This window comes from Nicotiana sylvestris, chromosome 2 (genome assembly GCF_000393655.2).
Source record: "Nicotiana sylvestris chromosome 2, ASM39365v2, whole genome shotgun sequence".
Lineage (NCBI taxonomy): Eukaryota > Viridiplantae > Streptophyta > Magnoliopsida > Solanales > Solanaceae > Nicotiana > Nicotiana sylvestris.
In genome coordinates this window covers 12,930,943-12,957,546 of record NC_091058.1, presented here as the reverse complement: position 1 = coordinate 12,957,546, position 26,604 = coordinate 12,930,943, and the positions used below count along the sequence as shown (strand labels likewise).

General features: G+C 35.7%; 1 protein-coding gene across 6 annotated transcripts; it reads left to right on the top strand.

Moving 5' to 3' along the window:
• Positions 1–49: 49 nt before the first annotated feature.
• On the top strand, positions 50–22,516 carry LOC104222278 (putative protease Do-like 14). 6 transcript variants are annotated; one of them, XM_070167710.1, is made up of 10 exons: positions 50–250; positions 790–878; positions 963–1,109; positions 1,273–1,400; positions 1,551–1,849; positions 8,252–8,372; positions 20,010–20,102; positions 20,922–21,046; positions 21,163–21,219; positions 22,062–22,516. In XM_070167710.1, exons 2-9 carry the CDS (start codon positions 797–799, stop codon positions 21,182–21,184), a joined length of 1,017 nt encoding a protein of 338 aa, XP_070023811.1. In that variant the 5' UTR covers positions 50–250; positions 790–796; the 3' UTR covers positions 21,185–21,219; positions 22,062–22,516. The 6 variants fall into 6 exon arrangements, with proteins under 6 accessions (XP_070023811.1, XP_070023810.1, XP_070023813.1 ...); XM_070167709.1 differs by having other exon boundaries at positions 783–878; XM_070167712.1 differs by having other exon boundaries at positions 59–107; positions 783–878.
• The last annotated feature ends 4,088 nt before the right edge of the window (positions 22,517–26,604 follow it).

Genomic DNA, 26,604 nt, shown 5'->3' with positions numbered 1-26,604 from the left:
TTTTTAATGCCTTTCCCTAAAAACCCACTATGCAACAGAAGACTCTAATATTTTTGTCATTATGCTTGTTAGCTTCCGCATTCAAAGAAAGCTCGTTTTCTCGCTCGGTGGTGTTTTCTCTCTCTATTCATGAGTTTATACTCTGCGTTCTCCCTAATTTTCTATGTTTTAGTCCAAACAAAGTTTGTAATCTGAAAAGTGCTAGGGGTTAACGGAGCTACGGTTAAACCCTGAAACCTTCTGTTTTAAGGTCGTGGGCTCTTTTTTAAGAAATTAACAGAACATTAGTATTTGTTTGCTGCATAAATCAGAATGCTTCACAGAAATCCTCTGGAAAAAAAAGTAGTTAGAAATAGAAAGAGCAACTTACAGATACAAAATCACCTATTGCCTTTGATGGAAAATCTTTTTTATATGACTTCTCTTTATGCTCTTTTGTGGTGTGTTTTATTTTTTTATTGATGTGGTGATACGGGAAACGGCTTGAGATGCTTTGGCGCGATTTAAGTTGAATTTTGAATATCAGATTTCGCTTAAATGTAATTAGAATTTATTTTGATCAAGCTGAGGTCAATTATTATCGCATAGCACTTTACCAATGGATGAAGAAGTAGTGTTAATAAAGTAGATAATTGATTTGATATCTATATTTTTTTAGCAAATATGCTTCCTTGAATAACAAAAATAGACAATATTGTAAAAGAAATCTACTGCTCTACAATTCACCGTATCTGATTGATTTTTAATCCTTGAGATGGATATATAAGAGTGAATTGGCTTAGTTTGTAGGTAAATTATGAATTATGATACTTACAAAAGGGAGTGGGTGGAAGCTTTCACTCCCTGGAAAAGGGAACCAAAGGAATACCCCGACAACAGTGAGTTTCATTAAAAATTCTGCCCTAATTTCCATTGTACCAAAATTCAATTGGTTATGCTGTTTTAATTGTAAAATTGTGTAGGCCCAGGTTTTTCAAGTGATTATGAGAGTTTCAATCCGAAGCGACAGAGGTTCTATTTACATGCTCAAAATAAGCACTTAGATGTTTATACGAAGATGGCTGCTTTAAAAACTTCCACATCTGTCGTCAGTCTTGAATCATACTCGGGTACTTGTTCATATTAGCTTTATTTGTTTTCTCATATTTGTTGCTTGCTTTGATGTGTTTCTTTTATTGCTTGGAGACTTAGTTGTTTCAATTTTATTTTTGTTGTTCTACCTTCTTTGGTAATCATTTTACGTATTGTTGTTACTTTTATGTTCATTATCAGGAAAAGAGGAGATATTTCAATGTTCTGGAACCATTATAGAAAGTGTTGACACTTCTAGTATAATATTGACCGCTGCGAGTCTCCTTAGGTGCTCTAAGGCTAGAAATTCTATAGCAGGTGACATTAAGGTTAGCTTATTTTTATCACGTTCTCAGATTTTTCTTACTACTTCCTAACCAAATTCATGTTGTTAATCTCTTGATATCTTAGACTCCTTTGAAAGTTATTGCCAACCAAACTCTTGTCAAATTAGTTGATAGTTATAACTATTTATTCAGGTTATTGTGCACCTATTTGATGGAAGAGCATTTGATGGTCATATTGAGGCTTATGACTTTCACTACAATGTTGCTGCTATAAGGATTCAATCAGACACCCCACTTCCAATTGCTTCCCTAGCTCATTTAAATGATTCTATCATGATTCGGCCTAGTCAGCTCAGAGTTACGGAAGAGAAGCCATTTCAACTTCGTCCGCATTCAAACTCATTTCATCTTATTCCTGGAGATTCAGTTATTGCACTTGGTCGTTTCAATAAGAAGCCGTATGATATCATGGCTGCCCCTGGTGAATTCAGGTCAGTGTTTTTATTTGACTTTTAATTTGCTACAATCACTTCCTTCAATATAAAGGAGTGGGAGGAGGGGAAGTTAATGAAGCCTAAAATTGTAATAAAATAGGTTTAATTTTACCTCTAATTTATTCAACAACAAAAACAACATACCCATTGTAGTCCCACAAATGGGGTCTGGGGAGGATAGTGTGTACGCAGACCTTACCCTCGACTCAAAACAAGCATAATCACAGCAGTTTAGATAAGGAAATATGGCAGAGAAGAATCCATGTAAAGAGAAACAATACAACATCAAGAAAATGAGATAACCGAAGCAAAGAAATAACAGGTAGTATCGGAAACCTAAGAATAGAAAATACGAAAATACACTAGTACTATAGATATAGAAAAACAATACATGTACAAAAAAGAATTACACTCAACTACTTACTAACCTATTACCATAATCTTTGACCTCCATACCCTTCTACCAAGGGTCATGCCTCGGCAAGCTGAAGATGTGACATGTCATGCCTAATCACATTTCCCCAATAATTCTTCTGCCTACCTCTACATCTCCTTGGCCCCACCATAACCAACCTCTTACACCTCCTCAATGAGGCATGTGTGCATCTCCTCTTCACATGCCCGAACCATCTCGGCCTCGCTTCCCGCACCTTGTCCACCACGAATATCTTTATTCCTAATCATATATCTCTTCACATCCATCTCTGCATACTCATTTATGCTACTTTCATTTTTTGAACATGAGAAGTCTTGCTGGCCATTGGCCAATACTCCGTCCCCATACAATTTAGTCGGTCTAACAACCACTTTGTAGAACTTATCTTTATCCATTTATTGTATTTGTTTTTGGGTTAGTACACCTGTCTTCCTACGCAAAGAAAGAAGTGTGTATCCTGAAATAACTCCAATCATATACAAAAATACACTAGTACTATAGATATAGAAAAACAATACATGTACAAAAAAGAATTACACTCAATCCTTTATGTGTGTTATTTTCGTATTCAGCAGATGTTATTCAGGTTCATATCTTAGACGCATGCTTAGGGATGTTTGACAGGTAGGACTCAGGCACCCGTCGCGGCCCATCGGTTTGGGTCATGACACGTACTGTGCTCAGAGCTCTAGAAAAGGGGAAGTTGTATGCAAAATTCTCTAAATGTTAATTCTGATTAAACACTGTAGCTTTCCTTGGGCATATCATTTCGGGTGAAGGCATCCGGGTGGATACACAAAAGATTGAGGCAGTGAAGATTTGGCCTAGACCCACAACACCGACGGAGGTTCGTAGCTTCCTCGGTTTAGCAGGTTATTATAGGAGATTTGTAGAGGGATTTTCTTCCCTTTCAGCACCTTTGAAAAAGTTGACTTAGAATGGAGCAAAGTTTCAATGGACTTATGCTTGCGAACGGAGTTTCCAGGCATTAAAGGACAGATTAAAGTCAGCACTGGTTCTAACACTTCTAGAAGGGACCGATAGTTACGTTATCTATTGTGATGCTTCAGGCGTTGGGTTGGGTTGTGTGCTGATGCAACATGGTAAGGTTGTGGCTTATGCTTCTAGACAAATAAGAAAGCACGAGAAGAACTACCCGACCCACGATTTAGAGTTAGCCACGGTGATTCATGCACTAAAAATGTGGAGGCACTACTTGTATGGCATTGATGTTGATATCTATACGGATCATAAGAGCCTCTAGTACATCTTCAAGCAAAAGGAATTGAATCTACGTCAAAGGAGATAGTTGGAGCTACTTAAAGACTATGACGTTGATATTTTATACTATCCGGGGAAGGAGAACGTCGTAGCCGATGCCCTCAGTTGTAGATCTATGGGTAGCCTGTCGTATTTACAACTAGAAAAGAGGGGAATAGCCCATGAGGTTCATCAGCTAGCTAGTCTTGGAGTTCGGTTACTAGACTCAGGTGATATTAGAATTACTATTCAGGATACGACAACATCCTCTTTAGTAACTGAAGTGAAGGAACGCCAGTACGAGGATCCAGTGTTAGTTCATTACAGGGATACCACCCTTCAGAAGGAGAAGACAACGTTTGAAATTACAGAAGATGGGGTCCTCAAATATCAAGGGCGATTATGTGTGCCTAATGTTGCAGGGCTGCGTCGGCAGGTTATGGGATAAACTCACTATTCTCGTTATTCTATCCATCCAGGAGCGACAAAGATGTATCATGATATCAGGAAAGTATATTGGTGGGACGGAATAAAAAAGGATATAGAAGAATTTGTTGCTCAGTGTCCTAACTTTCAGAAGATTAAGATTGAGCATCAAAACCCGGTGGATTATTGTAGGCTGTGGAGATTTCGACTTGGAAATGGGAAATAATCAATATGGATTTCATCATAGGCTTACCTCATACCGAGCATAAGTTTGATTCGATATGGGTGATTGTTGATAGGCTTACAAAGTCAGCCCATTTTCTGCCCGTTAGAACTACATATTCCTCAGAGGATTATGTAATGCTTTATATTAAGGAGATAATACGACTGCATAGTGTCCCTGTATCTATTATCTGGGATAGAGGAGCTCAATTTACATCTAACTTCTGAAACTTACTAACCTATTACCACAATCTTTGACCTCCATACCCTTCTATCAAGGGTCATGCCTTGGCAAGCTGAAGATGTGACATGTCCTGCCTAATCACCTGTCACCAATAATTCTTCTGCCTACCTCTACATCTCCTTGGCCCCACCATAGCCAACCTCTTACACCTCCTCACTGAGGCATGTGTGCATCTCCTCTTCACATGTCCGAACCATCTCGGCCTCGCTTCCCGCATCTTGTCCACCACAGAGGCCACTCCCACCTTATCCCGAATATCTTCATTCCTAATCATATATCTCTTCACATCCATCTCTGCAGACTCATTTATGCTAATTCATTTTTTGAACATGAGAATTTAATCTTTGGGTTAGTACACCTGTCTTCCTACGCAAAGAAAGAAGTGTGTATCCTGAAATAACTCCAATCATATACAAAATACCAATAAATAAAAAAGAAAAAGAAAACGTTCTCATAAATTTAATTGCTTAATGAACCTTTGAGATGTAATAGATTTTTATCTTTAAGTGTGAGGCCTAGTATCAAATTTTGTATTAAAATTTTATTCACATGAATGCAGTCAATTCAAGAAATTAAGTCAATAACTTCAATGTTGACAATGCTTCTGATTGATGCATGTGCTAGTAAATAATTTACTAGATAATGGCAAAATATCTTTTCTTTTTGAGTACAAATATTTGGGATAATTAGTGGTTTATGTGTTTGTTAAGATGGGTTAGACCATGAAAATCAGGGGTTTAAGATGACGTTGTCACTTTTTGGTCAATTATGAGATGCAGAATGGGCGTAGCATTGTGATCCTGTCTATGAATTGGATAAGGTAGTTGTTTCTTGCTGGAGGATTTGTTTAGTTTTCATTGGAGTCCGTGAGTTGTAACAAGACTTAGTTAACTATTAGATCATTCTACCCTCTTTTCAAGTTGGACCTTTTTTTTTCCTCTTTAGAATTTCTGTTTTAGCTTTAGCATTTGAAATTTAATTATCTTTGGAGTTGTCCTTGATGTTTTTCCTTATTCTACTTCTCGTCCATTGTTTTCTTTTTTGAATGCGTTCTTCTGATTGTAGGTACATGCATTATGAGATTTTCAACTTTTAATGAAAATTGTTCAGCACAAAAATACTCGTGAATGTTGATTTTTCATTGTATTCACTATCTTAAAAATAATTATGACTTATGTAACATAGTGGCTAAACTAGGCAGTCCTAATTTACATGGGCTCTGTAGGTTGTTGGTTCTTAAACTATTTCTTTTGCCTTTGAATATGCCTTGCTATCAACTAGTATCATGCATTTTGAGGGCTTAAGTTGATATTGTTGAGTTTCTCAAATTGTAATTCTTACCTCCCTATGTGTCTAGAAATTCAACATTTGCATTTTGTTCATCAGTAGATGATTTATGTGCTATGCACCTATTCTGCAATTGCATGTACTTAGTAACTTAGAGAAAGGGATCTGAATGTAGACTATGCCATCGTGGTTCAATATGCAACACATTAATAATTTTGGTCAGTTTTTCTACTGGTGTATATTTTAACTGAGGATCTCCAATACATCCAGTTTGCAAATTGGAATCATTTTTGTTGATAGACAAGTTTAAGCTAGTTATTGAGAGGGTATCCCTGAAGCCTTGTTTATTTTCTTATGGTTAAAATGCAAAGGGGGTATGGTGGGTTATGGGTGGTAAGAACATGTTTTTCTCATATACCTAAGTAAGCTGTTTTGTTAACATAATGTGTTGATTTTTAGAACACACGGGCACTCACAAATACACATTGCTTATGGCATACATGATTACCATGTTGGTTATTGTGACTTTCCACCTCAATTCTTTTTCTGGCTGATCCTTGTAGCATTGATCGCTGCGACTACGACTACTTCGAGTGTAAAGAGCTTTTCATGGCAACTTGCAGAATTACAAGAGTAGCTCCTTCACACTTTCTGTTTTAGAAAAACTCTCTTTCACACTTATCTCTTACTTTGGTGGTTTTGTCACTTTGTTTATTTTGCTTCTAAATATATTCTTAATCAATGACAAATATATACATATTTTCTCTATCTATTGTGTGTGTGATTTTTTGTAGAAAGATAGCAAATTTAGGGCTTTTCGTTTTCATTCTTTGTTATAGTGTGGTATTGGCGGCCCACTTATCAATCGCTATGGAGAAATCATCGGTATCATGAAAAATGGGTACAAATTTTTGACTGCTACTTAGTATTGGCAATAGGTCTGAAAAAGTATCTAAAAATATCAAATTTAGATATTTGTACCCTGTCGAAGTAAGGAACCATGGCATATATGTTTGGAATAGATTCCATTTTGAGAGAGTTGAAAAAGCACTATCTCGTTGAAAGGTTCTATACATCTGCCCTTTCTCAACGCATTTCTTTAGACAAAGACTCCGTTTTTTCCTCTTTTCGGATGATAAATCTTTCTCAGAACATGGAGTGTGAATCAAACCCATGTTTGAATTGAAATTGAGATACTGATGCAAGTTCTTCCCTTCTGAATCAGATAGATTCATATCTGAAAGAGGTTGACAATAAGTTCTTTCAAAATTGACTATTTGCCCCTCTGTTAGAGGTGTTCCAGAAATGTCTGCGATCGAGTAAATAGCTCTACGAACGAATGGATCGGATCGACTTGGAAAATGGAAAGATTTGTACAAGTTATACGTTTCGTCACCACTTTGTGGAAAATCGTTAGGTATGAATATGTTAGATACCTGTGACTCGATTGGTGAAATAGTATCTCTCCCCCAAAAAGCATGTAATATGCTGGAGGAACATATGTGGTGGTACCATTTTTCTTTCTGCAATTGCATGTAATATGCTTGAATTTCATCTCTTCAATATTTTTAAAGCATGCAGTGTCACAAATAGGGGTGGCAAAATGGTTAAAAGGAAACAGTTAACCACCCATATTATCCACTAAAAAATGGGCTGGATAATGAACTTTTTAAAAACGGGTCAAATATGGATAAGAACCATATTATCCATTTAGAAAAATGGATAATCAATGGGTCTAAAAGCCTCAAATTGGGGGTTCCTTAAGTTAGGGAGACTAAGTATTGTCCCAAAAGTGATCATATGCAAGAAGTCATGGATAATATGGTTACTCATATTATCCGCCGGTTAACCCATCTTTTATCCGTATTAAATATGAGTCGGGTCGGATAATTTATCCAATTTTTTCATTACCCGTTTTTGACCCGAACCATATCTGACCCGACCCGCATGTTTGCCACTCCTAGTCACAAATTGTATAATGGACCAGTTGACATATCGAATATTTCTATGAGATATCATACATTGAACGTATTCTGTAGTTATGTAGGTTCTCTACTTTTTGTATTCGGCTTATATACGGATGTTTTTTTCACATTAATAAAGTTATTTATATTATCCTTTATCAAAAAAAATTGTTTTCCTTATTAAAGAAAGAAACATGTTTTGTAGCCTAGCTTTTATTTTCTAGAATAAACCTGCAAGTGACTAGAAAATTTTGCAAAAGCAATTAATTATTACCTTTATTTATGTAATTTTTTTTCGAGGTTTGTTTGTGCCTTTCTCATATCCATAGTGGATCTCTGTTTCTTGGTGTGTTTGTCTTTCTACTAAAATTTTAAGTTATTCCACTTATAATTTATCTTTTGAATGTTGTACACTCTTAAACAAAGAATTCTTGCTACTTGATAATCTGCTTGTACATGCCAACTATAATGAAGAAAAAATATTGAGGGAGTTTAGGCTTATAAAAAAATCTAATCACACAAATACCTGGTACTAATCTTAAATTTTTGTTCTATCATAGGCAACCACGTCGGCCGCGGCTCGGGATGGAGGTAACTAATCTCTATGCAGTTGACTTAGAAATTCTGGAAAGAATTATTTCAAAGTTCCCTGAAGTCATGGAAGGCATCATTGTTGAAGAGGTATGCTTTCTATTGCAGTTTTTTTTTCTTGTTTGTGGAAAACCGTTGTTCTTTGAATGGTATTGTGTCCCACTATTTCATAGTTGTCAAAGAAAGTAGGCACATTATAGCACCAGGGTAGAATAGTAGGCCAGGCATGGGTGCAAGGCATTCTGATGGATGTGAGGTGTCCGTTTGTATAAGATGTGATTAAGAAAAACAATGGCACGCCTTAGTCCCAAGCAAGTTGCGGTCGATTATATGAATCCTCACTGACCATGTTACGCATGTGCATAAAGAAAAACACTTAATTTTAATTTGTGAATGCTGAAATTTTAAAGAGGCAACAAATGCAAGATAGGGATAATGCTTGCAAAAAGATTAGTATCAACACGATTTTCATATCGGATGTAAGAGGCGTGTAAAAGAATGGCAAACACCATCAACTATAGTAAGTAGTTACAATTCATTTACCAATCTCCAGCTTCTATTTTATGAAGTTGCTTTAGCGTTACTAGAAGATCATTCGAAAAGTTTCACATATATCATGTATATATTAGGGAAGAGCAATAAAGTAGCATTTATTTTTTTCATGGGCAGCCAAATTTATATGAAGTGCTACAATTAATATATCAAAACATTTCGATTTGTTACATTTGGATGGGGAGCTTGTCTCTTTTTAGGCCATCCTTTTGTTGGGAAACAAGTCTACCACTCATATGATACAATAATTTCTGCGTCATATAAACATAGTACTGCATTTGTGCCATTATTACTTCTTGGTCAAAAGTTATTCTAGACTTTGAGCATACTGGCGTATAACATATTTGGATAAACAACAACTACATACCCAGTATAATCCCTCAGGTGGGGTCTGGGGAGGTTAGTGTGTACGCAGACCTTACACCTGGAGAGGTAGAGAGGCTGTTTCCGATAGACCCTCGGCTAAGGCTGTATTGTGGTCTGGGCTCGGCCCGGGACCGCGGGCCAAACGGGCCGGTTCAAGCGGGCCCGGTCTCTAGTGGTAAGGCTGTATTGTGGTCCGGGCCCGGGCCAAACGGGCTTGGGCTTGAGGCGGGCCGGGCTGAGGCGGTCCCGGGCCAAACTGTCCCGGGCTTCACGGTCCCAATGTGTGGAACCGGCCCACGGTGGTCCTAAGCCCACATGGTCCCGGGCTAAATGGCCCGGGCCCACGGGCCTAACGGGCTTTTTTCGCTCCAGGCTATTTTTTTTTTATTTTTTTTTATCTAAGGCACTTTCTTGTAAACTATATATGTATATACTAGTATAAATTGCTTATATATAGCTATATAAATATATATAATATATATAGTATGTATATACCTTATATATATGTATGTATATATATATATATATATAGTTTGTATGTATTAGATATATATATATAGTTTATATGTATTAGATATATAATATATATACTATATCAAATTTAAACACAAAATAAATTGCAAAGAAATATTCAAGGGAATGTCTTTTATATTTTACTTTTACGACATTAACAAAGAATGACAATATCTTTCTTAGTCTTCCTCCCCCCAATGGAATGAGCACAACAAGGTACTAATACCACCATTAAAAGGAAAAAAAACTAAGGAAGATGTGCCAAATACAAGTTACATGTTAGTCTATGTATTATCTCTAACAAATCTCACAAATCCTTCAAGGTCCGGAGGAATTTTCGTTGGTGGTGGTGGAAAAGAAGCTTGTTCATCACCGCTTCCGGGCGAAGCAACATCCTGCGCAAGTTCCGCTAGCATTTCTTCATAAGCTTCATCTATCTCCGGTTGTGATTCTGCAAGTCCAAAATTTCTTCTTTCCGAACGGATCCAATCTCTCAAGAGTACTGATTTTTCCAAGCTCTCCCTCATAGACGCTCTATGATCACCGATTTGAAGTTTCGCTTGACTGAATGCGCTCTCCGATGCCACTGTTGAAGCTTGAACACTTAAAATATCTCGAGTCATCCTTGAAAGAACCGGATAGTGTTTTTGTTTGTCCTTCCACCATTCCAAAACATCGAAGGAGCCGTCGAGATTCTCTGATTCAAGTCCCTGCGACAAATAAATTTGAAGCTCATTTAGTTGTGAACTATCACCAAAATTATCACCTTGAGAACCCCTGAACTCCGTCCAAGAACTAAGGGCTTTTAGGCCCGCAGTTCTTTTAGATGCTTGCGAACTAGACGAAGTAGGAGTTGGAACATTTGGTCTAGCTTGATCTAAGGCAAGTTGATAAGCATTATAAATTGTTTGAGCATTTATTTTAATTGAGGCTTTTGCATCTCCAAGCGTAGCAAATTCCTCAGCTGAAAGTGATAAAGCGTTATAAATTTTTGAATACCAAAAGTGAGGACCTCCTAATTTCATTGTAGGATTTAACAATGCTAAAACACCAAAAATAAGGGGGATAGGGAAAAAATATTTTTTAAACTTAGCTTTCATAGAATTAATAGCTTCTTGATAAATTACTCCACCCTCTGAAAATTGAGTAAATAAATCTACAAGTGCTGCAATATAAACTATACAATTAGAAATAGTAGGATAATATTGGCCAGATGATTCATTTGTAGCAATATGAAATTGTTCTAAAAAGTCTACAAGCATTTTAACATTACTCCAATCTTGATTTGTAAGGTGCTCATCATCATCATCATCACCATCACCATCACCTACACGAGCATTATACGTTGCGCTTATTGGGTTCCTATATTCATATGCAACAACTAAACTTCCATACATGTAATTCCATCTAGTTGGACAAGGTTTAGGAACCTTTCTTTCTCTAAGGCCAAATTCATCACATTTTTTAAAATAGTCTCTAAGTCTATTTCTACGGTTTGAATAAAAAAGCCAATTAAGAGCCATTTTAACCTTTTCAATTTCTACATGTAAAACTTTCATACCAGCACCGACGATTAAATGGTAAATATGACAAATACATCTAACATGAAAAATATTACTAAATGCAGGATTTAGTGTAGTTGTAAGCAGCCTATAGCGTTAGTGTTACTAGAAGCATTATCCATTGAAACCGACATAATTTTATCTCTAATGCAAAAATATCTACAAATATCTGCAACTGTGTTAGCAATAAACTTACCTGTGTGGCGTGAATTAATTATTCTATAAGCAATAATGCGCTTTTGCATTATCCACTCCTCATCTATCCAATGACTTGTAACAGTTAGATAATCACAGTCATTACCACTTCTACCAATATCAGTAGTAATAGCAATGCGACAATCTATATGAGTAAATAAATAGCGCAAATATTGTTCATATTCATATTTATAAATATCGCTCTTTACGGTTGCGCGAGGTCATCCTTTATAAGTAGGATTAAAAACTTTTCTAATATAATGCACAAAATGAGAGTTAGAAGGAAAACTATAAGGTAAGCACATAACAATAACCATTTTTGTCAATTCTTCACGATTTTTATTTGGATCATAATATAAAATGCCACTAGTAACAGTGTTAATTCCCGGTTGAACTAGATTTGAACCTGTACTAGGGTTAACCGTAGTATCTACACTTGTCCCCTCTTGCGCAGTTTTCATTTGTAAAAATCTAGCTTTATCTCTAGGGTGTTTCAATATGTGTCTAGTCAAACTACCCGTACCGCTACGGTCTCCAGTAAATTTATGAACTAGTTGAGACCCCCAAGTTTTACACTTAGCCTTATTTTGTTCTCTTAGTTGAGTAAAAAGTGCCAAACAAGAGATGTTTCAGGCCGTTTAGCAGGTTGTCTATTAAAAGTAGGGGTTATTACAGGAAGGTCAGGCGGGACATCATTTGGGTTATTAACAGGACTAGTAGGTGTATCATCTAAATCCGGTTGCGTTTCATCTAAATCATCATTTTCCTCATCATTTTCAAAGATAGTTTCATTAGGATAAAGAACATTCATAACTTCTTCATTTAATTGTTGACCTGGTGTAACATCGTGGCAAAATTGACTATCGAAAAATTGAAAACAAGGGTTACCACTATCAAGAATAACAGGTGGAGGAGGTCGGGTAACAGGTTTGGGTCGGGGAGCCGGGGGAAGAGTAGTAGCTTGACTACTAGATTCACCAATTTTAGATTTTCCCTTACCGTTACCACCAAAAAAAAATTTCAAAGAAAATGCCATATTAATTATAATTATACTAAATAAAACTAACAAAACTATCATATTAAAACTTAAGAGTTGGAACGAGTTTACCGAATTGACGAACAACTTCTTGAAAATTGAATATCGTTGAAGACTTGAAGACTTCAATTCACCAACTTCACAATTTTTCACGAAATTGCAATAAAAAAGTAAGCAATTATAGAAGAAAATTAGAGAGAGATTGATGAATTTGTGAGTAAAAATGAAAGAATGTGGGGGGTATTTATAGTTGAGAATTGGGAAAAAGTATAATTATAAAAAGTTTGGTGGCCAAATGGCTATTTTTTAAAGTGCCAAACGGTTGAATTTTGATGGCCAACGGCTAGATTTTAAAAATATGACCGCTGGTCATTTTTTTTAAAAAAAAAAAATAACCGTTGGGGCCCGTTGGGCCCGGTTGAACCGGCCCAGGCCCGCCTGCCGGTCCCGGGCTTAACGGTCCAGGGCTCACGGGCTATTTGGGTTGGACCGGCCCGCTACGGGCTTATGCACCACTAACCCGGGTTACTAAGGCACTAATACGGGTTAGTGGTGCATATGCCCGTAACGGGCCGGTCCAACCCAAATAGCCCGTGAGCCTGGGACCATTAAGCCCGGGACCGGCAGGCGGGCCTGGGCCGGTTCAACCGGGCCCCAACGGCTATTTTGTTTTTAAAAAAAATGACCAGCGGTCAGATTTTTAAAATCTAGCCGTTGACCATCAAAATTCAACCGTTTGGCACTTTAAAAAATAGCCATTTGGCCCCCAAACTTTGTTTTAACCCCAAACTTTTTATAATTACACTTTTTCCCAATTCTCAACTATAAATTCCCCCCCCATTCTTTCATTTTTACTCACAAATTCATCAATCTCTCTCTAATTTTCTTCTATAATTGCTTAGTTTATTATTGCAATTTCGTGAAACATTGTGAAGTTGGTGAATTGAAGTATTCAAGTCTTCAACGATATTCAATTTTCAAGAAGTTGTTCGTCAATTCGGTAAACTCGTTCCAACTCTTAAGTTTTAATATTATAGTTTTGTTAGTTTTATTTAGTATAATTATAATTAATATGACATTTTCTTTGATTTTTTTTTTTTGGTAAGGGTAAGGAAAATCTAAAATTGGTGAATCTAGTAGCCAAGCTACTACTCTTCCCCCGGCTCCCCGACCCAGACCTGTTACCCGTCCTCCTCCACCTGTTATTCTTGATAGTGATAACCCTTGTTTTCAATTTTCCGATAGTCAATTTTGCCATGATGTTGCACTAGGTCAACAATTAAATGAAGAAGTTATGAATGCTCTTTATCCTAATGAAACTATCTTTGAAAATGATGATTTAGATGAAACGCAACCGGATTTAGATGATACACCTACTAGTCCTGTTAATAACCCAAATGATGCCCCGCCAGACCCTCCGGTAATAACCCCTACTTTTAATAGACAACCTGCTAAACAGCTTGAAACATCTCTTCTTTGGCACTTTTTTACTCAACTAAGAGAACAAAATAAGGCTAAGTGTAAAACTTGTGGGTCTCAACTAGTTCATAAATTTACTGGAGACCGTAGCGGTACGGGTAGTTTGACTAGACACATATTGAAACACCCTAGAGATAAAGCTAGATTTTTACAAATGAAAGCTGCGCAAGAGGGGACAAGTGTAGATACTACGGTTAACCCTAGTACAGGTTCAAATCTAGTTCAACCGGGAATTAACACTGTTACCAGTGACATTTTATATTATGATCCAAATAAAGATCGTGAAGAATTGACAAAAATGGTTACTGTTATGTGCTTACCCTATAGTTTTCCTTCTAACCCTTATTTTGTGCATTATATTAGAAGAGTTTTTAATCCTACTTATAAAGGATGGCCTCGCGCAACCGTAAAGAGCGATATTTATAAATATGAATATGAACAATATTTGCGCTATTTATTTACTCATATAGATTGTCGCATTGCTATTACTACTGATATTGATAGAAGAGGTAATGATTGTGATTATCTAACTGTTACAAGTCATTGGATAGATGAGGAGTGGATAATGCAAAAGCGCATTATTGCTTATAGAATAATTAATTCACACCACACAGGTAAGTTTATTGCTAACACAGTTGTAGATATTTTTGCATTAGAGATAAAATTATGTCGTTTTCAATGGATAATGCTTCTAGTAACGCTATAGGCTTGCTTGCAACTACACTAAATCCTGCATTTAGTAATACTTTTCATGTTAGATGTATTTGTCATATTTACCATTTAATCGTCGGTGCTGGTATGAAAGTTTTAAATGTAGAAATTGAAAAGGTTAAAATGGCTCTTAATTGGCTTTTTTATTCAAACCGTAGAAGTAGACTTAGAGACTATTTTAAAAAATGTGATGAATTTGGCCTTAGAGAAAGAAAGGTTCCTAAACCTTGTCCAACTAGATGGAATTACATGTATGAAAGTTTAGTAGTTGCATATGAATATAGGAACCCAATAAGCGCAACGTATAATGCTCGTGTAGGTGATGGTGATGATGATGAGCACCTTACAAATCAAGATTGGAGTAATGTTAAAATGCTTGTAGACTTTTTAGAACAATTTCATATTGCTACAAATGAATTATCTGGCCAATATTATCCTACTATTTCTAACTGTTTAGTTTATATTGCAGCACTTGTAGATTTATTTACTTAATTTTGAGAGAGTGGAGTAAGTTATCAAGAAGCTATTAATTATATGAAAGCTAAGTTTAAAAAATACTTTTTCCTATCCCCCTATTTTTGGTGTTGCTGCATTGTTAAATCCTACAATGAAATTAGGAGGTCCTCACTTTTGGTATTCAAAAATTTATAACGCTTTATCACTTTCAGCTGAGGAATTTGCTACGCTTGGAGATGCAAAAACCTCAATTAAAATAAATGCTCAAACAATTTATAATGCTTATCAACTTGCCTTAGATCAAGCTAGACCAAATGTTCCAACTCCTACTTCGTCTAGTTCGCAAGCATCTAAAAGAACTGTGGGCCTAAAAGCCCTTAGTTCTTGGGGTTCTCAAGGTGATAATTTTGGTGATAGTTCACAACTAAATGAGCTTCAAGTTTATTTGTCGCAGGGACTTGAATCAGAGAATCCCGACGGCTCCTTCGATGTTTTGGAATGGTGGAAGGACAAACAAAAACACTATTCGGTTCTTTCAAGGATGACTCGAGATATTTTAAGTGTTCAAGCTTCAACAGTGGCATCGGAGAGCGCATTCAGTCAAGCGAGACTTCAAATCGGTGATCATAGAGCGTCTATGAGGGAGAACTTGGAAAAATCAGTACTCTTGAGAGATTGGATCCGTTCGGAAAGAAGAAATTTTGGACTTGCAGAATCACAACCGGAGATAGATGAAGCTTATGAAGAAATGCTAGCGGAACTTGCGCAGGATGCTGCTTCGCCCGGAAGCGGTGATGAACAAGCTTCTTTTCCACCACCACCAACGGAAATTCCTCCGGAACTTGAAAGATTTATGAGATTTGTTAGAGATAATACATAAACTAACATGTAACTTGTATTTTGGCACATCTTTCTTAGTTTTTTTTCCTTTTTAATGGTGGTATTAGTACCTTGTTGTGCTCATTCCATTGGGGGGGAGGAAGACTAAGAAAGATATTGTCATTCTTTGTTAATGTCGTAATAGTAAAATATATAAGACATTCCCTTGAATATTTCTTTGCAATTTATTTTGTGTTTAAATTTGATATAGTATATATATTATATATCTAATACATACAAACTATACATATATATATATATATAAGGCAATTTATACTAGTATATACATATATAGTTTACAAGAAAGTGCCTTAGATAAAAAAAAATAACCCGCAACGAAAAAAGCCCGTTAGGCCCGCGGGCCCGACTCATTTAGCCCGGGACCATGTGGGCTTAGGACCACCGTGGGCCGGTTCCACACATTGGGACCGTTTGGCCCGGGACCGCCTCAAGCCCAGACCCGTTTGGCCCGGGTCCGGACCACAATACAGCCTTACCCTCGGCTCAAGAAAAGGTGGAAAGGAAGAAAAGGGAAAAAGAAGAAGAAGAAGAAAGAAGGGGAAGAAAGAAAGAAGAGGGAGACAAAAGACGATAGGAAAAAGGGGAGAAAAAGTAGCATCAAATAGTAACAATTAGGGAGCAACAATTTTCAAAAACAATGGATGTGGTTGATGAGTATCAGATATAATAACAAACTAGAAGAAAGTATCTTTCAACCAACAACAAGAATATTACTACTACCACTGGGTATTACATATTTGAATATGTTCTAAATTATGAATGTCAGTTGTTCTCCTAAACCTTTTAGGAATATCGTAGTAATGTTGGTCGATGAAGTCTGATATTTCAAGATTGACTACATCTAGTGATGTTATTTGCAATACTGCTAATTAACATCGTGACTCACAGAACCCTCCAAGTTATTGGCAGTCAAACTGGAGTTACAAAATGAAATGGATGAGAAGCAGGGAACAATGGAACGAGTAGTTATGCAGAATTAAATTAGTATATTCTTAAACTCATGTTAGGATCTGTTTGAAAATGAATTTTAGTTATGAAAATGCAACAAAAACAAAATCATGTATTTTAATTACTAAGGTAATGAAATACCTGATGATGAAGAAAAAAGGGAATTGACAACGGTGTTGAAGAAAATAGGATAAGAGAAAAGAGTAAGCTATTTGCTGGGCCTATGACAAGCAACTATAATGGAGAAGCATGATACTTCTTGTGAAGGGAGGGGAAAAGCAGGGTGTTTTAAGGCATCTATCATCAAAATTTCCTTCGCCAACTTGATTATGTGCTGTTTATTGAATTGTCCTATCTCTCATGGCATCTCGTTTTGATGTTCAAACACAGGGAAAATGTCATTTATGTGTCTGCACTTCCAATGACCCACTAACTGTTTATAATAATGTTGAAAAACATCCATGAGGTCTTTAAGAAGAGTGCCTTAAAGACTCACCTAACGTTTTTTTCTAAGAGCCTAGGCAAACACTCAATAGGATGTGTCTAGCATTAAGCTGATTGAGCATAGATGATTGGGCCTTGCCGTGCCTTCTGACCAAGGTACACCTTTGTAAACTAAAGGTACACCTTTGTGAACTATCTTTTTGATGTTCTCATGTTAGTACACAAAGGATTTAGTTAATGCATGCACAGTTAAGATATCTGATTGCTTAACTCCAGATTAATGTGAAAATATATATGGTAGTCAACTCCCAGCAGACGCATTCGTATTTTTTCCTTGCCGAGAGTCTATCAGAAACAACCACTCTACATGCACAAGGTAGGGGTAAGGTCTGCGTACACACTACCCTCCCCAGACCCCAACCCCATTGTGGGATTACACGGTGTATGTTGTTGTTGTTGTTGTACACTAATAGGGACACAACCCCTTATCCTTGGCTGATGGCTACTGGAAAAAATGGTGAATAAAAATTGGTGAATTGACAAGTTGTTTTAGGCAACTTTGCCGAGGTGATTTTTGCCCTCTTTTCCCTGTTGCCTATGATAAAATGTGACAAGCTTGGATCAATTTTTGGTTGATGAATACTTGTCGTATGATACCAGCCACTTAGACCTTGGCATTATTCTCATGAATCTGGTTATTTTACTCATAAAAAGAAAACAAGTTGTTAAATCCACGGGCTCAGGATTAGTGGTTATGAAGTTTTTGGTTGGTTATGATCGAGCCTGTAGTTTTAGTGTTAGTCATCAAACTTGAGGAGTCATTATGTCTCTTAGAGATCCGATGAAAGAAACAAAATTACTTGTAGCCTCTTTTTTCAATGTTGTATTTTAATATTATCTAAAGGTGCTCTTCTGTCACCATTGGCTCCGGCGTCCTCCTCTAACTGGACAACTTCCATGTCAACCTCATTTCAATTTTTGTTTTGTTTTTAAGCCTATTGGCCGACATTGCCACATTGGCATTAAGACTTAATAAAATTATTCATATATGCCTACTTTCTTTAGTCGTTCACTGATACCTAACAGTTGAAAGAGAACCGGACTTTTAAGGTTCTGTGCCCAGAGTGTTGTTTCAAGTTGCATTCATTCAAATAGTATTTCATTAGAAACTTATAGCCTGTTAGGCCAAACTGGAAAAATCAGCTTATTTTGAGAAGTACTTTTGAAAAAAGTGCTTTTGAAAAAAGTACTTTTGGAGAGAATCAGTTTGTGTTTGGCTAATCAGTCTGAAAAGCACTTTTGAGAAATAATTTGTGTTGGCCAAACTTTTTAGAAAGTGCTTTTAAGTGTCAAATTACGAATAAGGACATGAATAGATTTACTTAATAATTAATATTATAAGTAAATAAATAATATCAAAATTTTGTTATTACATGCAATAATTAAAAAAAATCATTTTATTTAAGTAAAATATGAAAATAAAATTAAAAAGTACTTAATTCTTTTAATATAAGTTAAATATATTAAAATTCCTTCAACAAATATAAAAACATTCACCCCTAAAGTCACTATATATTAGAAGTTTCCTAAAAATAAGAAGAAATATTTATAAATTAATATCCTAAGTATTATGTTTAAGGGTTATTTTGGTATATACTATATTTTGTTAAGGGTATTTTAGGTAAGAAGAAAAGCCAAAACTGCTTCTGCTTCTGCTTTTGGAAAGAAACTACTTTTTTCTGCTTCTCTGAAACTGCTTCTGCTTCTTCCCAAAAGCACTTTTTTTTCCCAAATAAGCTTGGCCAAACACCTCAAATTAGGTAAAAAAAGTGCTTTTGGGAAAAAAAACACTTTTTTTGTCTTGAGAAGCTTGGCCAAACAGGCTATTAATGTGAAAACTGAATTTCCTTGAGGATATTTGAAGGCAGAAATAAATTGCCATTACTGTTCATGATCGATATGTATATTTATTAGCCTACAGAATGTCTTTTAGTGGTAATGAATATTTTTTAACCTGTTAATTGTAACTTTATCATTATTTGGTTGCTACTTATCTTCATCCGCTAAATGCATATGCTTGTTCATCATTTACTTTGCTTTCATGATAAATTCATGTTTGTCCTGTCGTTGGTGGACTTAATGTATCTCAGAGTTAGTTTACAACTTTACCACATTCAAAATTTTGTCGATGCAGTGATGCATTAATCACTAGGATATTTTTAATTCTATAATTTTGATGTTCTTGGAGAAAATGGGGATACAAGTCATTTGTCTTTGATTTAATCCTAAGTGGCCGGATTTGAAGTTCATTGAGGCAAAATATATTCATGATGCATTGCATCTATTCTTTTCTCTTTTTTGCTTTTTAATATGTTTGGTGGCCTTAATGTAATTCATTCTTTTCAAGTGGTTGATTTACCAATTAAAGTAAACAACATAGTTCATTTTTTTTAGCACAGGCTATGAACTTCTGTTTAGTTACTATTCAACCATGTATGTGGTTAGTTTTGAATTAACTAAATTATTTTTATTAATTGCTGGATAATTTGATGAACTGTCTAATAGGTCATACCTGGTGGTTCTGCTGAGTTTGCTGGGCTAAAACACAACGATGTCATAATTCAATTTGGTGGCAGAAAAGTTCGAAGTTTCTTGGAGGTATAATGTTTTTCTCTTCTTTTCATTTGCAGTAGCTCTTACCTCTAATGTCAGAAAGGCGCAGAGTTGGGCTAAAATTTTAAAAATTGCTTATAGTAGTTTCTATATGCTGAATTTCAACTACTAGACATCTGGCCGCTCTACCAGTTGATTGGTAAACCAGGTCAAGTTATTCTGTGTTTTTATATGCCCATGTCTCATCGTTACTAGGTAAGCTATCTATCTTAGGAACATAGAAAATGTATAAATTCTGGAAGACACTTGTTCTAATATGTGTGTTCGTTTGTCTTTTTTATATGATCCCTAGGACATAAACGTCCCTTCATTATATTTGCATTAGCTATTTGGTCATGAAGATAGTTGCCATTTGGTCATGTTAAAGGGTCCTAGGTTCACCCACTCAATCCCTCTTATTATTTGGATCAGATTGGGTAGACATTTTCCTCAAGGTTATGAGAAAATATGCATGTAAAAAGTATCCAAATTGGTAGTCCAGGCTATGGCTTAAGGGAATTCAGATCCGAGATCAGCCCTGCCTGGCCTGGCTTTTTTATCAGGTCTAATCGATGCTATTACTAGATGTTTATTGGGTTTTCGTTTTGGACCTTAATGGTAGCCTATGTGCTACTCTGCCGAGAACCCTCCTATTCTTCTAGTTGATCAATACAATGTAGCATTCAAGTAAACGTACTGAGATATATACATGCATACACACAAATACTATCAACACTAACAAGGAGAAAACATGCATACAATAAGAATTGCAATATCCTATTGGTATTAATTAGCTTTTTCTTTTCTTATTCAAATTGTCTTTAGCTATTTCATGACATGTGGAAGCATGTGGGAGAATCAGTGGAGTTAGTTGTGATAAGAGCGAGTGCTGATGTTCCTTTGCATCTTACCATGGTGGTGGAGGAGGCCACATCAGATAAATTATACAGGTATCTGATGTTTATTTATCTAAACCGGAAACATCGTTTTATTCATGGAGCTGCTATGTTTCTCATTTAATTTTATTTACCTTCGTTCTCAATGTCTTAAACGTTCACTTTTTCAGCTGGCCATTTTGGGAGGTATGATGACATTCGAGAAGAGTAACATCTAAGGGTTGCAGGTAATGGGAATATAATATAATGGTGGTTGGACTTCTGATATGCATCGCTATTTTAATTGATTTGTGCTGACTTTTACGTTTCTCTTCTGCTATCATTATCACAATTTGTTTGTTGTTAAACCTGATTCTCAATACTCATACTAGACAAAGAAGGGTGATTTATTTTATATAAATTTCAAAGGCGTTAGATGTCCGTGGGATTGACTTTTTCCATTTTCCTATCCCATTAAGTACCTTGTTACATCTAGTGGTTAAGTCTTGTTTTTGCTCAGACTTCGTAAACTTTGTAGCCTCCCTGCCTTTAGTCCAATTGTTGTCCTTCAATGTCATACTATCAGTATGTTATGAAGATGCAACTAATTTTCCATGATTTAGAAGTTATTTAAAATATATGACCTGAGAGAGAGTAAGTAAATTGTTGGCACTACATATAAAAGGAGGAAATAATCTTCCTAGAGCAGCTGTAATACAAATAAAAGAAACTATCGTAGCCATTTCACACACACACGCACACCCCATCTGATAAGCAATAGAGAGACAACTTTGTTCTTGGACAACAAAGAGCAAGTTACACTTTTAGCAGGGGTTGGTTTGTCAGTCTATATGGCATTTATGTGTTGAAGTGCCTTTTTGTTTGGTGTGGGGGAATTTTTTTTTTTTTTTGTGTGTGTGTGTGGGGGGGGGGGGGGGGAGAGCTTATATTGGACTGTTCCAGGCAATTTAGCAAGTTGTGCTAACTTTCGAGGTGATTGAGTTTATAACATTGTGCTGATTTATTTGATCGCTTTACTCGAGGAGTAATAATGCTACTATTTCCATAATATTTTTGGTGATATTTGCAGGTAGTTGAGTAGCAGATAAAGTAGTGAGCAGCTTTGCCCCTGATGACTGACTTTTGTGAAACACTTCTTGGAGCTGTAAAAAACTTTGGCAGTTTCACTGTGTTGGATTGCAGTTGGATGTTCTCCAAGCATTTTGTTGCATTAGGATGGCTAGATAGAGAGTTATTAAGTAAATTAGGATGGCTAGGTTTTTTGCTATGTTCTCCGAATCACTTTTCTAGAAGAGGTTTCTTACCCTTAGATGCTATGGACTTGTCAGTAAAGAAACATTCTTCTACTACCTCTGTGCTTTGGGCATTATGACGTTGAATTTCTTTGGATCTCCATATGTGAAAGGTTCTCAATTGCCAAATTCAGACAAACTGAGTTTGTTAGATTTATTGTTTTGATAAATTGATTTTTGGGGGTTTGTTCTTCATGATATTTATTATTTCAAACTTATGATTCAAATTTGAGCTCATTTAGAGTAGATTTGAGTATTGAATCGTGTTGAATTGTTGAAATTCAAAGAACATGTTTTTGACTTTGGGCATTTTGCGCTTCAGACTAAAACGTTAAGTACATGCAAAATATTGACTGCCCCTCAAACTAAAATATGTTAAAGTGCACTTAAGATGTACTTAAGCATATGCGTCTGATGTATGGATGCACTAAATAGTTATCATCTGAAGTCACAATATATAACTGTAACTTCCCAACTTCGGACAAAATTTATAATTTCAGACGAGGATTATTTGAAATTGTGTCCGGAGTGAGTAAAATTTAAAAAAATAAATATTGGGTACAGCTTAAGCAGTTGCCCAAAATCGGGTATTTGAGCACTTTCCCCTTTATTACTGTTCTCTTCGTCCAAAAAAATAACAGAATTTTCTAAGTTGGATTAATTTCGATTGAGAAAATTGGGTGCATTTGCATCTATACCCGCTTTTTGGGTCACCTTTAACTTGTGCCTGCTTTGTAAAAAAAATTGCAAGCGTACCCACTTTTTCGCGTAACTTCAGCATACGGGGTTGAAGTAGCAAAGACAATCACGCAAAACTTCAGCATTCTAGTAGACGGGACTGAAGTAGCAAGTGTGCTGAACCAAGTGTGCTGAAGTTTTTGTTTGTAATTGCTGAACTTAAGCATAGTAGCTGAAGTTTTGTTCTCTATTTGCTGAAGTTTTTGTTTGTAATTGCTGAAGTTTTTGTTTTTGTAACTGGCGAACTTTAGCTCTAGAGTTGAAGTTTTTGTTTTGTAATTGGCGAACTTCAGCTCTAGAGCTGAAGTTTTTGTTTTGTAACTGGCGAACTTCAGCTTTAGAGCTGAAGTTTTTGTTTTTGTAACTGGTTTTATAACTGGCGAACTTCAGCTCTAGAGCTGAAGTTTTTGTTTTGTACTTGTCGAACTTCAGCTCTAGAGCTGAAGTTTTTGTTTGTAACTGGCGAACTTCAGCTCTAGAGCTCTAGGGGGCATGTTGTACCCACACGAAGTAACTTAAAGCAACGTTAACAGGAACCAAGAAACATCATTATCAATCCAATCGACAACTGAAATCTCCAATTTCCGCCAGACCCAATTTACCAAACAACAATATAAAATTAATAATTAATTTCTCTTGTCCCATTTTCACATCAAAATTGTGCATAAGATTCAAGTTGCAAAACCAAGATAGAACCTTTACAGCTGAGGGTGTCGGCGAAAAGGAAAAAATGATTGAAAATTTATAGGACTCACCGGAGAAATAAGAAGAAGGAGATAGGGATGAACCTTACTTCTAGAAAAAGAAAAGATAAAACTTTGAGGAGGAGAAGGAGGAGGAGAAATGGGGCTGAAGTTGTTTGCAAAATGGGTACAAGTTAAAACTTTTTAAAAAAATGGGTATACGTCAAATGGGGGCGACCAAATAAGGTGCCCCGTGCAATTTTTACAAAAAATCGGTATAGATCATATAATCATAATATTTCCTCAAACCATAGTTTGCAGTGAGAAATATGTATAAAATATACATAAAGAAAAATAACTATACCTCACTATCAAATAGAAAGAATTACAAGAAAATACGCATGACTTCACATCATAACAAAAGATGGCCAATGTTTTTAAGTTTTATCCTACATAGCCCATTGAAAGCACTAGCAAATTCAAAATTTGTGTTCTTATAACGATTGTCTCTAAAAGCTATGGAGTTAAATATGTATTCTTACAACAATTGCTTTCACTGTCTCTTCTTCTTACATATGCTTCAAGGGGCCGTGTATTTTCTGCTTCTCCCCCTGTGTCACCTGATTGCAATGTAAAAAAATTGAAAAGTAGAAGTCACCATTGAAGGTCATTCAAAGTTTTGCTTTCTAAAATATGATTTTTTGAGTTTGTTAGTTGTTTGGATTGTGTGTTGTTCCAATTGATTGCAAATATCCAAAGGAGTTCAAGATTAAATTTGAAGTGATGTGGAGTAGATTTGAGCAAGATTTGAGTTAAATTTCAGAAAAGACGTAAGGAAGAAGACGAAGTCAGTTTTTTGTATAATTTTGTATAATCTTGTATAATAGTGTATATGAGGGTATAAACACATCTTATACACTATTATACACTTTTATACACATTTATACAAACGTATGTAGACGAGCTTCTTCCACGATTTTTAGTTGCAATTCTTGTTCAAAACTAGTCCAAATCTCCATTAAATGACTTCAAATTTTATATACAACCTCCTTATACTATTTCTAACAAGTTTAAATGATACCCACTCCAAAATTCTCATGAAATCAAATTTGGAATTTTGAACCCACATATTTAAGCTTGTTAAAAATCAAGTTTTCACTATCCAAGTGGATTTGGTTTGTTGAACTAATATTTGAGTCACAGTTACTGATTTGAAAGTTAACTTAAAAGCTTGAGCAATCTTTTTCAAAAATTAAATAGTAATTTCGAGAATCTATTGGAGTTGAATGTTGAGTATTTGCCTATTATTTTGGGCTAGTTGATTGTAAATTGAAATATGAGCTATAAAATTGAAAAGTAGGGAGCTCAGTTGTTCTTATGTGAAATTTTCCCTATCAAATAAGTTTGTATAATTCTTACTAACCATATTACTCACGTGTAGGAGTGTCAAATGGGTAGGTTGGGTTTATTTGGGCGGGTAAAAATAGACTGAGTCAATAATGACTTGACCAGTGCAAAAGTTACTTAGGCTGAGGTGGTTTGGATCAAGATGAACTAAAAATTGGATCATACTAAATATAAGACTTCTTCTTTTGTTATGCTTATATATAATATATTAAACAAAAAATAATTATTTTCAAAATATCAAACAAGAATTTTATTGTTGTTATAAAATAAAAGCAATTTAGTAAAACATGAACAAGAAATAAAAGCAATTTAGTAAAACATGAACAAAAATAAAGATAGAGAAAAGGAAGAGATTTTCTTCTTCAATTGTGTGTATTTTCCTATCTATTACAAGGTCTTTATATAGGCATAAAAAGTGAAGAAAATATGTCATGGAATATGTCATTGAACATACAAAATATGTCATTGAATATGTCATTAAGCATTTGAGATGAAAATCATGGAAGAAGAGTAGACATCCACCATAATGTGATATTTATCATAACACTCCCCCTTGGATGTCCATAGATAATGTGCCTCGTTAAAACCTTACTAAGAAAAAACCCTGTAGGGAAAAAATCTTAGTGAAGGAAAAAGAGTACACATATCTGCAATACGCTTTATTTGCTGCTTCGTTAAAAACCTTACCAGTAAAATCCAGTGGGACAAAACCTAGGCTAAGGGAAAAAGAGTACAGCACGTATCTTACTCCCCCTCATGAAAACATCACTTTATTTTCCGAAGACGACGCATTCCAATCTTCTGTCTCAACTTCTCAAATGTTGAGGTTGGTAATGCCTTAGTGAACAGATCAGCCAAATTTTCACATGAATGAATCTGTTGAACATTAATTTCACCATTTTGTTGAAGATCATGCGTAAAAAAGAACTTTGGTGAAATGTGCTTTGTTCTGTCTCCTTTGATGTATCCTTCTTTCAGTTGAGCAATGCATGCAGCATTGTCTTCATATAGTATAGTTGGATTATCTGTTTTCATAAGAAAACCACACATTCCTGAATATGCTGAGTCATTGATCTCAACCAAACACATTCCCGACTAGCCTCATGAAAGACTATTATCTCAGCATGATTTGAATATGTGGCAACTATTGTTTGTTTCATTGAACGCCATAATATAGCAGTACCTCCATATGTAAACAAATAGCCTGTTTGAGATCGGGCTTTATGTGGATCAGACAAATAACCTGCATCGGCATAGCCAATCATTTCTGACTTGAATTCATTAGAATAAAACAATCTCATATCTATGGTTCCCCGAAGATATCTAAATATATGCTTAACACCATTCCAATGTCTTCTTGTTGGAGAGGAGCTGAATCTTGCTAATAAGCTCACTACAAAAGCAATATCTGGTCGAGTATTGTTGGCAAGATACATCAGTGCCCCAATTGCACTAAGATATGGAGTTTCATCACCAACGAGCTCTTCATCAT